A 14,914-nucleotide genomic window follows, 5' to 3' on the forward strand; every position below is an offset into this window, starting at 1 on the left:
TTTCCTGCAGTTAGCAGCCGACACAAGTGAAAAGCACATTAGCAGTTAGAACGGGCTTTTCCTGCAGTTAGCAGCCGACACAAGTGAAAAGCACATTAGCAGTTAGAACGGGCTTTTCCTGCAGTTAGCAGCCGACACAAGTGAAAAGCACATTAGCAGTTAGAACGGGCTTTTCCTGCAGTTAGCAGCCGACACAAGTGAAAAGCACATTAGCAGTTAGAACGGGCTTTTCCTGCAGTTAGCAGCCGACACAAGTGAAAAGCACATTAGCAGTTAGAACGGGCTTTTCCTGCAGTTAGCAGCCGACACAAGTGAAAAGCACATTAGCAGTTAGAACGGGCTTTTCCTGCAGTTAGCAGCCGACACAAGTGAAAAGCACATTAGCAGTTAGAACGGGCTTTTCCTGCAGTTAGCAGCCGACACAAGTGAAAAGCACATTAGCAGTTAGAACAGGCTTTTCCTGCAGTTAGCAGCCGACACAAGTGAAAAGCACATTAGCAGTTAGAACGGGCTTTTCCTGCAGTTAGCAGCCGACACAAGTGAAAAGCACATTAGCAGTTAGAACGGGCTTTTCCTGCAGTTAGCAGCCGACACAAGTGAAAAGCACATTAGCAGTTAGAACGGGCTTTTCCTGCAGTTAGCAGCCGACACAAGTGAAAAGCACATTAGCAGTTAGAACTGGCTTTTCCTGCAGTTAGCAGCCGACACAAGTGAAAAGCACATTAGCAGTTAGAACGGGCTTTTCCTGCAGTTAGCAGCCGACACAAGTGAAAAGCACATTAGCAGTTAGAACGGGCTTTTCCTGCAGTTAGCAGCCGACACAAGTGAAAAGCACATTAGCAGTTAGAACGGGCTTTTCCTGCAGTTAGCAGCCGACACAAGTGAAAAGCACATTAGCAGTTAGAACGGGCTTTTCCTGCAGTTAGCAGCCGACACAAGTGAAAAGCACATTAGCAGTTAGAACGGGCTTTTCCTGCAGTTAGCAGCCGACACAAGTGAAAAGCACATTAGCAGTTAGAACGGGCTTTTCCTGCAGTTAGCAGCCGACACAAGTGAAAAGCACATTAGCAGTTAGAACGGGCTTTTCCTGCAGTTAGCAGCCGACACAAGTGAAAAGCACATTAGCAGTTAGAACGGGCTTTTCCTGCAGTTAGCAGCCGACACAAGTGAAAAGCACATTAGCAGTTAGAACGGGCTTTTCCTGCAGTTAGCAGCCGACACAAGTGAAAAGCACATTAGCAGTTAGAACGGGCTTTTCCTGCAGTTAGCAGCCGACACAAGTGAAAAGCACATTAGCAGTTAGAACTGGCTTTTCCTGCAGTTAGCAGCCGACACAAGTGAAAAGCACAACTGTAGAAGAACAACAACCAGTGAGTGAATCACTCCCTTCTACACACAGTACACAGTACACACACAACAACCAGCGAGTGAATCACTCCCTTCTACACATAGTACACACACAACAACCAGCGAGTGAATCACTCCCTTCTATACACAGTACACACACAACAACCAGTGAGTGAATCCCTCCCTTCTACACACAGTACACAGTACACACACAACAACCAGCGAGTGAATCACTCACTTCTACACACAGTACACACACAACAACCAGCGAGTGAATCCCTCCCTTCTACACACAGTACACAGTACACACACAACAACCAGCGAGTGAATCCCTCCCTTCTACACACAGTACACACACAACAACCAGCGAGTGAATCCCTCCCTTCTACACACAGTACACACACAACAACCAGCGAGTGAATCCCTCCCTTCTACACACAGTACACACACAACAACCAGGGAGTGAATCCCTCCCTTCTACACACAGTACACACACAACAACCAGTGAGTGAATCCCTCCCTTCTACACACAGTACACACACAACAACCAGTGAGTGAATCACTCCCTTCTACACACAGTACACAGTACACACACAACAACCAGCGAGTGAATCACTCCCTTCTACACACAGTACACACACAACAACCAGTGAGTGAATCACTCCCTTCTACACACAGTACACAGTACACACACAACAACCAGCGAGTGAATCACTCCCTTCTACACACAGTACACACACAACAACCAGCGAGTGAATCACTCCCTTCTACACACAGTACACACACAACAACCAGCGAGTGAATCACTCCCTTCTACACACAGTACACAGTACACACACAACAACCAGTGAGTGAATCACTCCCTTCTATACACAGTACACAGTACACACACAACAACCAGCGAGTGAATCCCTCCCTTCTACACACAGTACACACACAACAACCAGCGAGTGAATCACTCCCTTCTACACACAGTACACAGTACACACACAACAACCAGCGAGTGAATCACTCCCTTCTATACACAGTACACACACAACAACCAGTGAGTGAATCCCTCCCTTCTACACACAGTACACAGTACACACACAACAACCAGCGAGTGAATCACTCACTTCTACACACAGTACACACACAACAACCAGCGAGTGAATCACTCCCTTCTATACACAGTACACACACAACAACCAGTGAGTGAATCCCTCCCTTCTACACACAGTACACAGTACACACACAACAACCAGCGAGTGAATCACTCACTTCTACACACAGTACACACACAACAACCAGCGAGTGAATCACTCCATTCTACACACAGTACACACACAACAACCAGCGAGTGAATCACTCCCTTCTACACACAGTACACAGTACACACACAACAACCAGTGAGTGACTCACTCCCTTCTACACACAGTACACACACAACAACCAGCGAGTGAATCACTCCCTTCTACACACAGTACACAGTACACACACAACAACCAGCGAGTGACTCACTCCCTTCTACACACAGTACACACACAACAACCAGCGAGTGAATCACTCCCTTCTACACACAGTACACACACAACAACCAGTGAGTGAATCACTTCCTTCTACACACAGTACACACACAACAACCAGTGAGTGAATCACTTCCTTCTACACACAGTACACAGTACACACACAACAACCAGTGAGTGAATCACTCACTTCTACACACAGTACACACACAACAACCAGTGAGTGAATCACTCCCTTCTACACACAGTATACACACACACGCATAGCACATGAACACACGCTCGCATGCACGCAGTCAAACATGTACACAACCAAACACACACAGACACAATAACACACAATACAGTCCCCGGGAGCTAGTGGTTCAGGAAAGCCTAAAGAAAGAAACACACACTATGTACTAGAGGTCGACTGATTAATCAGAATGGCCGATTAATTAGGGCCGATTTCAAGTTTTCATAACAATCTGTAATCAGCATTTTTGACACCGATTATGGCCGATTACTTTGCACTCCACGAGGAGATTGCGTGGCAGGCTGACTACCTGTTATGCAACAAGGTTCTAGCTAGCATTAAACTTATCTTATAAAAAACGATCAATCTTAACATAATCACTAGTTAACTACACATGGTTGATGATATTACTAGTTTATCCTGTGTTGCATATAATCGATGCGGTGCCTGTTAATTTACTATTGATTTAAAAAAAAAAATTGTACCTTTATTTAACTAGGCAAGTCAGTTAAGAAAAAAGTATTATTTTCAATTATAGACTAGTGGGTTAACTGCCTTGCTCAGGGGCAGAACAACAGATTTGTACCTTATCAGCTCAGGGATTTGAACTTGCAACCTTTCGGTTACTAGTCCAACGCTCTAACCACTAGGCTACCCTGCCACCCCAAAAACAGAGCCTACTTCGCCAAACAGGTGATTTAACAAGCGCATTCGCAAAAAAAGCCCTGTCGTTGCACCAATGTGTACCTAACCATAAACATCAATGCCTTTCTTTAAATCAATACACAAGTATATCATTTTAAACCTGAATATTTAGTTAATATTGCCTGCTAACATTAATTTCTTTTAACTAGGGAAATTGTGTCACTTCTCTTGCGTTCTGTGCAAGCAGAGTCCGGGTATATGCAGCAGTTTGGGCCGCATGGCTCGTTGCAAACTGTGTGAAGACCATTTCTTCCTAACAATAATTAATTTGGCAGAATTTTACGTAATTATGACATAACATTGAAGGTTGTGCAATGTAACAGGAATATTTAGACTAATGGATGCCACCCGTTAGATAAAATACAGAACGGTTCCGTATTTCACTGAAATAATAAACGTTTTGTTTTCAAAATGATAGTTTCCGGATTTGACCATATTAATGACCTATAGGCTATTATTTCTGTGTTTGTTATGTTATACCTAAGTCTATGATTTGATAGAGCAGTCTGACTGAGCGGTGGTAGGCAGCAGCAGGCTCGTAAGCATTCATTCAAACAGCACTTTCCTGCATTTGCCAGCAGCTCTTCGTTGTGCTTCAAGCATTGCGCTGTTTATGACTTCAAGCCTATCAACTCCCGAGATTAGGCTGGCAATACTAAAGTACCTATTAGAACATCCAATAGTCAAAGGTATATGAAATACAAATGGTATAGAAAGAAATAGTCCTATAATAACTACAACCTAAAACTTCCTACCTGGGAATATTGAAGACTCATGTTAAAAGGAACCACCAGCTTTCATATGTTCTCATGTTCTGAGCATGGAACTCAAACGTTAGCTTTTTTACATGGCACATATTGCACTTTTACGTTCTTCTCCAACACTTTGTTTTTGCATGATTTAAACCAAATTGAACATGTTTCATTATTTATTTGAGACTAAATGTATTTTATTTGATGTATAATATTAAGTACAAATTTGTGTTCATTCAGTATTGTTGTAATTGTCATTATTACAAATATATATACAAATCGGCAGATTAATCAGTATCGGCTTTTTTTGGTCCTCCAATAATCGGTATCGGCGATGAAAAATCATAATCGGTCAACCTCTACAATGTATACACACACTTGACCATGTCATCTTCTAATCCATCTGAGGCCAGAGTGGTAACACCAAGTGAAAATAAACTGGACTTCTTGAGGCACATTTTAAATGTGGCTCAGTGCTCACAATTACTGCTCTAATATCATAACTGTTACAAACAAGTCTCCCAGCAGCCCTGGACCAAACTACTCCTCCCTCAACTGGTCCAGCTCTCTCTCTCTCTCTCTCTCTCTCTCTCCCACTCCATCTCTCTGTCCCACTCCATCTCTCTCTCTCCCATTCTCTGTCTTTTCCATTTCGACTCATTGCTAGCCTTGTATGGCTCCATTGAACGAAACCGATGCCAGGAGTTTGGACGGGACTGGGCCCTTACTGAGCCTATGCCAAACGGATCCTGGTCCAACCCTATCGGAAACGCACACAAACATACTGTATATACGCACGCACGTGCGCACGCACGCACACGCACACACACGCACAGACACAGCCATTCAGCCTTGACGGGTTCCTTTTTAATACTTGTAAAAGTGATACTTATCTCCCTGATGGAAATCAGTAAAGGGTAAATAGCGGATGGGGTGCTGTGTCAACGCTCTGGCCTTCCCACGCTAACTTCCTGATTGTGTTGGTTTGGCTGGGCTCAGGGTCAGAGAGAGGGGCACTAACCTCAGAGAGACGGGGACAGATATCTGGGCCTGTGTCTCAAAGCAGCAGGGCTGATATAGGATTAGATCTTGCCTGTTCTTATAATATTATCATCTAAAAGGCAAAACCGATCCGAGAGCAGCACTCTGAGACACTTTGTGAATATGTGCCCTGCTGCATTACTTCTCCACATACGCCTTAGCCCTCCCATCACTAGACTTATAGCCCTTTACCACAGATCTAGGATCAGATTACCATACCTTTAATAGTACTATTAACTATTGGTGGAAGGAAATGGTATCAGACCTTGTAACAGTGGTTAGTTGCAACTTCAGACTATTCCACTGACACAGTAACACAACACACTCTGTAGTCATACAGACAGACCACAAGCCTGCTCTTTCATAGACATCATGAGGCCAATCAGGACCTGGAGCCATCTTTATGAAGCTACAATGACTGGGCCTTGATCTGATTGTGACACAATGCACACTAAGGACAATCAGATCCTCTGACCACTCAATGGGAATCACTGGGACAAGGGATCTGCACCAAGCTCACACCACACACAGTCACTATGGAAAAAGCACTTTCGGAAATGAAAAGCTTCATTGCATTAACTTAAATAAGAGTCACACACACTACTACTACTACTACTACCAGACGCCCAGAACAAGAGCTCTGGGAAATATGGGAGGTCAAGAGTTCAACAGACATTGTCAAATTATGTGAGAATCCCTGAGTCATCCATCCACAGTTAAAGTGATTAGGAGACAAGAGTTTCAGTTCCTGTCACACACGCAGACCTCCTCCATTTTGAATATCATCATGGCCTTACAAATGCTTCATGGTTTAAATTCAGACCATCTTTGCTGCCACATTGCTGGACAATTCAATAACTTCACAGACCTTCAGCTCTACCAATAGAGAAAGAAATTGAACAAGATATATTTTCTGCTCTCTTCTGCAATTCAGGGTCGTTACTAGTGCCCCTCCATATGAAATGGTATAAAATAATACATTGAAATTTAAATTAAAAACACATAAATAAGATGTCTAGACAGGCCAGTGAGGTCTGACTACTATCAAATGTTTTATTGGTGAAACCATTTGATCCACTGCAGCACAGCAGCCAGGCCTCATTAATAACAATAAAACTCTAGGTCAAAAGGTCAGTTACACTACAGTCACCATGACAACCACTCACAGTAGGAACCCCAACATGAGCCAATCGCATAATTTAAACCTGACGCACCCCAACAGTGTACAGCAGCAAATCTAACGGGCTCTGGTCAAAAGTAGTGCACTATGTAGGGAATAGGGTGTCATTTGGGAGGTAGCCCAGGACACTCCATAGTGAATTAGCTTGGTCGATAGGACACACCACCACCCCAATTAAACAGCCTAATTACCCCCTTTATTCCTCCAGCAGATTGACAGCTGTGTTTCTCCCTCTCTTTCACTCTCCTTGTCTCTCTCTTTCTCTCTCTTTTTTGGCAGAAATGTCAGTTTTAACAGAGGAGAGAGACACTATCCCAGGGAAATTAGGCTGAACTGTTAGGCCTGCCGACCGGGATCATAAGGTCTTGCTAAGGCCCTGAGGGCAGAGAGATGGAGAGAGAGGAGAGAGAGACAGAGACAGAGCGAGAAGACAGGCTATGTGCACACTGCCCACAAACTGAGCTGCACTTCCTAACCTGTGTATGATCATACTAGAGACACGTATTTCCCTTAGATTACACAGACCCACAAATAATAAAAAAACAAACCCAATTTTGATAAACTCCATATCTATTGGGTGAAATACCACAATGTGCCATCACAGCGGCAATATTTGTGACCTGTTGCCACAATCATTTGTATTTATTTATTTTTATTTAACCTTTATTTAACTAGGCAAGTCAGTTAATAACAAATTATTATTTACAATGAGGGCCTACCAAAAGGCAAAAGGCCTCCTGCAGGGACAGGGCCCTGGGATTAAAAATAAAACATAAATACAGTATAAATATAGGACAAAACACTCATCACAACAAGAGAGACACAACACTACATAAAGAGAGACCTAATAGAACAACATAGCAAGGCAGCAACACATGACGACACAGCATGGTAGCAACACAACATAACAACAACATGGTAGCAACACAACATTTTAGCAGCACAAAACATGGTACAAACATTATTGGGCACAGACAACAGCACAAAGGGCAAGAAGGTAAAGACAACAATACATCACACAAAGCAGCCACAACAGTCAGTAAGAGTGTCAATGATTGAGTCTTTGAATGAAGAGATTGAGATAAAACTGTCCAGTTTAAGTGTTTGTTGCAGCTCGAAAAGAATGGGCCAAAATTCACACAACTTATTGTGGGAAGCTTGTGGAAGGCTACCCGAAACATTTGACCCAAGTTAAACAATTTAAAGGCAATGCTACCAAATACTAATTGAGTATATGTAAACTTCTGACCCACTGGGAATGTGATGAAATAAATAAAAGCTGAAATATATAATTCTCTCTGCTATTATTCTGACATTTCACATTCTTAAAATAAAGTGGTGATCCTAACTGACCTAAGACAGGGATTTTTTTACTATGATACATGTCAGGAATTGTGAAAAACTGAGTTTAAATGTGTATGTAAACTTCTGACTTCAACTGTATACACCTGTTCTGAAAGGCCCCAGTCTGCAACAACACCAAGCAAGCTGCACCATGAAGAGCAAGGAGCTCTCCAAACAGGTCAGGGACAAAGTTGCGGAGAAGTACAGATCAGGGTTGGGTTATAAAAAAATATCAGAGACTTTGAACATCCTGCGGAGCACCATTAAATCCATTATAAAAAAATTGCCACCACAATAAACCTGCCAAGAGAGTGCGGGCCGCCCACCAAAACTCACGGACCAGGCAAGGAGGGCATTAATCAGGGAGGCAACAAAGAGACCAAAGATAACCCTGAAGGAGCTGCAAAGCTCCATAGCGGAGGTTGGAGAATCTGTCCATAGGACCACTTTAAGCCGTACACTCCACAGAGCTGGGCTTTACGGAAGAGTGGCCAGAAAAAATCCATTGCTTAAAGAAGAAAATAATCAAACACGTTTGGTGTTCGCCAAAAGGCATGTGGGAGACTCCACAAACATATGGAAGAAGGTACTCTGGTCAGATGAGACCAAAATTTAGCTTTTTGGCCTTCAAGGATAATGCTATTTCTGGAGCAAACCCAACACCTCTCATCACCCCGAGAACACCATCCCAGTCCCTGCTGATGTTTTTCATCAGCAGGGACTGGGAAACTGGTCAGAATTTAACGAATGATGGATGGCACTAAATACAGGGAAATTCTTGAGGGAAACCTGTTTCAGTCATCCAGAGATTTGAGACAGGGACGGAGGTTCACCTTTCCAGCAGGACAATGACCCTAAGCATACTGCTAAAGGAACAATTGAATGGTTTAAGGGGAAACATTTAAATATCTTGGAATGGCCTAGTCAAAGCCCAGACCTCAATCCAATTAAGAATCTGTGGTATGACTTAAAGATTGCTGTACACAAGCGGAACCCATCCAACTTGAAGGAGTTGGAGCAGTTTTGCATTGAAGAATGGGAAAAAATCCCAGTGGCTAGATGTGCCAAGCTTATAGAGATATATCCCAAGAGACTAGCAGCTGTAATTGCTGCAAAAGGTGGCTCTACAAAGTATTGACTTTGGGGGGGGTGACTAGTTATGCACGCTCAAGTTTTCAGTTTTTTGTCTTATTTTAACATTTTTAAAGTGGTAGGCATGTTGTGTAAATCAAATGATACGAACCCCCCAAAAAATATATTTTAATTCCAGGTTGTAAGGCAACATATAGGAAAAATGCCAAGGGGGTGAATACTTTCTCAAGAAAAGGGAAACCAGTGAAGAACAAACGCCATTGTAAATACAACTCATGTTTATGGTTATTTATTTTCCCTTTTGTACTTGAACTATTTGCACATAATATGACATTTGAAATGTCTTTATTATTTTGGAACTTTTGTGAGTGTAATGTTTACTGTTCCTTTTTGTTGATTATTTCACTTTTGTTTATTATCTATTTCACTTGCGTTAGCAATGTAAACATATGTTTCCTATGCCAATAAAGCACTTACATTGAATTGAAAGAGAGAGGGAGATGGATGGAGAGAGAGAGAGAGAGAGAGAGAAAGAAAGAGAGAGAGAGAGAGAGAAAGAGAGAGAGAGAGAGAGAGGGAGCAGAATACAGAGGGAGAGAGAGAGAGAGGGAGATGGATGCAGAGAGAGAGAGAGAGAGAGAGAGAGAGAGAGAGAGAGAGAAAGAGAAAGAGAGAGAGAGAGGGGTGGGGGAGGGAGATGGAGGGAGGGAGGGAGGGAGGGAGGGAGGGAGGGAGGGAGGCAAGAAAAGGAGGGAAATATGCCAAAACATCTTTGCATAAATGCATAATATCTTAACCATGAATTTCTGCACCACCAGACCAGATCATACTTTACCCACCAGCATGAGGACCCTTACACTGTAATTCTCCTTGGGGAGACGTTACAGTATGCTAGCTCTGAAAACACTTAACGACAGCCCTGCCTAATCTGTCAGTGCAATGGTTCGGAACGACCACTGTTTGGCACCAGGGGTCAAGTCATCATTTTCAAATTCTGAAAACGTTCCAGTAGTCCACCCTGCCATATCTAGAACATCAGAACCCAGTTCCAAGAGCCAGCAGCATCTGTCTGACCCTGGTTCTAACCACAGAGAACGCAGCAAACATGTGCTGCGTCTGTTAAGGTTCACCAATCAGAGGGAGGAGCTCCTGGCTTGCCTGAACAAACACACAGTCAGGAGGCATGTTATGTAGCAGGTGGCCAGAGAAACCGATTCAGATCATCACCCCTCCCACATCTCCTGCAGGGTCTCCTAAGGCCGAGGTCACCTCCACACAGACAACCTACGCTAGCTCGCACGCACGCACGCACGCACGGACACGCACACACACACACACACACACACACACAGGACAGAAATATAAATGCAACCTGTAAAGTGTTGTTCCCATGTTTCATGAGCTAAAATATAAGATCCCAGAAATGTTCCATACGCACAAAAAGCTTATTTCGATCACATTTTGCACACAAATTTGTTTACATCCCTGTTAGTAAGCATTTCTCCTTTGCCAAGATAATCCAGCCATCTGACAGGTGTGGCATATCAAGAAGTTGATTAAACAGCATGATCGTTACACAGGTGCGCCATGTGCTGGGGACAATAAAAGGCCACTCTAAAAGGTGCATTTTTGTCACACAACACAATGCCACAAATGTCTCAAGTTTTGAGGGAGCATGCAGTTGGCATGCTGACTGCAGGAATGTCCACCAGAGCTGTTGCCAGATGATTTAATTATAATTTCTCTACCATAAGCCGCCTCCAATATCATTTTAGAGAATTTGGCAGTGCAACTAACCGGCCTCACAACCACAGGCCACGTGTGCTGTGAACAGAGAGCCCCATGGTGGCGGTGGGGTTATGGTACTGACAACAAACACAATTGCATTTTATGCACAGATACCATGAGGAGATCCTGAGGCCCATTGTCATGCCATTAATCTGCCGACATTCAACATGTTTCACCATGATAAGGTATCTGTGACCAAAAGATGCATTGCCTATCTGTATTCTCAGTCAAGTGTTTCAATTTCCTCAAATGAACTGTAACTAAGTAAAATCTTTGAAATTGTTGCATGTTGCCTTCATATTTTTGTTCAGTATACATAAACACACACACCTACTCCTTTCTCAAACCGGTTCTTGGACCAGAGGTGGGGAGTTGGGGGTCAGGGGGGGTTGGAGAAGAGAGGAGAAGAAAACAAACTGCATGGAGCTTGCATCGCTACGGGCAACGGCCAATCAAAGGGGTTGTCAGTGGTTGCACTTGCTGAATAAATGACCCGCCTTTGACAGGAAATTCCAAACAGCCATTTTAATTCTGATCAGGCTTCAAGGAAGTGGAAAGAATAAAAACACATCAATTATAATGACAGGAAGTCTGAGATCACATGGTCACCAGCTGGAGCCAACAGAGGGATCAAGGAGCCAGGAGAAGATGGTGGGAGAGGGGGAAAGGAAGGAAGGAAGGGGGGGGGGAGGAAGGAGGAGAGAAAAAAGAACACTCTCAGATTCCATGCAGGGAATGACATGAGGTTCCATTTTGTGAGACAATACTACACTTACAGTAACTGTCATTTCTGTACAGACCCAAATGCTTGATGGTAAGGAGGACCAGAACAGAACAAATAAGTGGGATAGAATCGATGCTGTACATTATGGCTAGCTACCACACAGTGTTATGCAAATACTATGCTGGCATTGTTATTGGCTTGGTCCATATATGGATATGTTTGGCGCTCTCTCTCAATCTCTTTCTCTCTCTCTCTCTCTTTCTCTCTTTCTACAGTATCTCTATCTCACTCTGTCTCTTTCTCTCTCCCACTTTCTCTCTCTCTCTCTCTCTTACTCGGTCTCTTTCTCTTACTGTATCTCTTTCTCTCTCTCTCTTTCTACAGTATCTCTCTCTCACTGTCTCTTTCTCTCTCCCACTTTCTCTCTCACTCCTCTCTCCTTCACTCTGTCACTTTCTCTCTCACTCCTTCTCTCTGTCACTTTCTCTCTCACTCCTCTCTGGCACTTTCTTTCTTTCTCTCTGTTTCTCTCCAACCATCTGCATTTTATATTGTTTTTTGGACTCCTCCTGTGGACTCCATATATAAAAAAAATAATATATATATATGATTTGGTTGAGTATTATATCCCAGCACATGTTAATAATAATGTTAAAGTAGAGGCTGGAACACACTAAGGGAAACATGTCACAAAGCATTAGCTAAACCAACTTCTTTAGTTGTGAATGTGGAATTATGTGGAAGCCAATCATTTCCTGAATCCCCTAGCCACATTAATGATGAAAATGATAGAATGATGAGAGTGATGAAAAATGATATCGATAACAAAGTAGCCCATTCCTTCAGTCAATGACAAAAAGCTCCCTCTTTGGCCTCATGGGTGGAATGTTATTCATGTTTTTCATAATTAATAAACATTATGTTAAAAAAAAGGCTGAAAATCCAGTGTTTCTATGTCAAGCGGGTTTGTTATATTTCAGTCTTCTGTGATGTATATAAAGTGTAATATTGGGATGCAAACTCAAAATGTAATACATTTCAACTCTATATCTGACATGGTAGAGGTGTCTTCTTTTTTTTAAGTCCATACCCATGTGAGTGAGGTGTATAATTTCTTTCAAAGTAGATTTGTTTAAGACTACCAATAATCACTCTGTGTGGCCCTGAATTAGCCCACCGCAGTAAAAGGCTAACACTTCAATTTAATTATACTTCAGTATAATTAAATTAACTTGACCAATTTCACATTAAATGTATCAAATATTCCACAACATTTTCTTTCAAAGCAAATCCAGATGAAACAGAATCCAAATGTAGTGTCTCAGTTCTAAGTTAGTCTGACGAGACAGAGACACAGAGAGAGACAGATACAGCCACCATTCCAGGTGATGCTCCTCTCCTCTGACAGCGGCAGCCATCTTGTATTACCCCCAGACAGTCACTCTGCCTCTACTTAGAGCTGGGAGTCAATGCAGTGTCTGTTCTCTCTGATTCCAGGCAGCCAGAGTAAAGACAAGCAGGCAGGCATCTCTTTAAAAAAAAGCCTCCTCCTGCTCTCTCTCTCCTTGTCTTTCATTCACTCTCGGCTTTTTCTCATTTTCTTCTCCTTCCCTCTCTCAGCAAATGAAGGGCTGTGTCGGTCAAATGGATATAAATCACTACAGGTTTACAGACTGTGGATCAAGCCAGGCAGTAAGGCCTACAGCCCATCTGACAGTAATGGCAATCAGATCAATGTGTTTTCACATGGTTTTAATGTAATCATAAAAAAATATGAAAAGGGTTGTTTTCATAGTTTTTTTTAGAGGATATACTGTAAAGAGGGAGCAATCGAGAGAACGATAGTGCTGTGTTATGTCGATTATAAAATACTCACACACATACACACGCACGCATGCACACCTTACACACTCACCCTCAGACAGATGGGTAGTGCCAGTGATGGGCGTCTGAGTCTCTTTGCAATACGACACCACCTCTCTGGGTAGGAAGTCCACCTGTGTGATCTTAGACGCCCCCAGTCTATGCATCCTGCGCCTGGATGGAGTGAGACAGGAAGTAGTGGGTCACAGAGCACTATGGGTACTGTAGTACATCATGCTACACACTTCAGCACTGCTGACCAACACACACACTGGTACACACACACACTGGTACATTCATGCATAAAACACTGAGACATTTAATATGGTGATTCAGTCCTTCGCACCTGCAGTACATCAGGGCTTAATTCAGTAGGGAATAATGTTGTGGAACATTCAGATAGAAATATATTGCGTAGAACAGCCATGCCAATTTGACATGAGTAAGGACTCAAGTCAGCTCTATTCATGGTATTTCTATCTGCTTGTTTCACATCTCTGAATACACCCCTGGTGTTCAGACAGCCCTTCTCTGATTGAACCACACACCTCCCCAAGAGGAGTACGGATAGAGAGAAGGAAAAAGTGAAGGAAATAGAGGAGAGGAACCGGTATGTACCCTAGCTCAGAGTCATCCTGCAGCTGCAGAACAGAGGGGTCAGTGTCCCACTGCAGGGTCCTCGGGTGGGCAGCAGGGGGCGCAATAGAGGGAGGGAAAACACATGCCAGGTTAGGTGAGCCACAGCAGTAACCCACAGATAAACACATACTGAGCTGGGTTGGAGTACATTTCAGTTCAATTCAATTCGGTTGAATCAGGAGATTACTTGAGATTCAAAATCCTCTTTTCAATGAGGGTTTTTCCATTCTTGATTTGGAATTTAAATTGATTCCTTGATTGACTGAATTGGAACAGAATTGAAACTAACCACACCTTCGCACACACATGCACACGCATGCACACACATGTCTAACAGAATAACATTAGACAGAAATACACATGCAAGGGCACTGAGACATACAGGACAAACATAATCACTTATTAGGGACATGACAGTTGGGTAATTCAATGGGGAAAATGTTTAGGTTTTAACATGATTCTATCTATCTCCCTGTTATAGATTCTTGGTCAAATATCAGAATATCTATTTGATGAATATGAAATTATGGTGGGACAATGTACAATATTTGTACAAAATGTCATGGTAATATGAAAATGGTTTAATAACTATGTATAGAATAATATAAATATGATTTATCTGTTCTTCAAAATCCAAATGGTTGGACAAATATAAAATGATATATCTTATGTTGGGCAAAATGCAACATAATGCAACAT

At 42.7% G+C, this 14,914-nt stretch overlaps 1 protein-coding gene across 4 annotated transcripts in view; it reads right to left on the bottom strand.

Moving 5' to 3' along the window:
• The window catches only part of LOC110488015 (cytoplasmic dynein 1 intermediate chain 1), a 109,823-nt gene that overhangs the window by 83,414 nt on the left and 11,495 nt on the right, over window positions 1–14,914 (bottom strand). For all 4 annotated transcript variants that reach the window (XM_090227651.1, XM_090227652.1, XM_090227650.1 and 1 more), the window contains exons 6-7: window positions 14,195–14,254; window positions 13,629–13,750 (exon numbers count right to left, since the gene is read on the bottom strand). In XM_090227651.1, the coding sequence (XP_090083777.1) occupies window positions 13,629–13,750; window positions 14,195–14,254 (182 nt within the window). The remainder of the gene's footprint in view (window positions 1–13,628; window positions 13,751–14,194; window positions 14,255–14,914) is intronic.

This window comes from Oncorhynchus mykiss, chromosome 30 (assembly GCF_057628025.1).
Source record: "Oncorhynchus mykiss isolate SJ-2025 chromosome 30, ASM5762802v1, whole genome shotgun sequence".
NCBI lineage: Eukaryota > Metazoa > Chordata > Actinopteri > Salmoniformes > Salmonidae > Oncorhynchus > Oncorhynchus mykiss.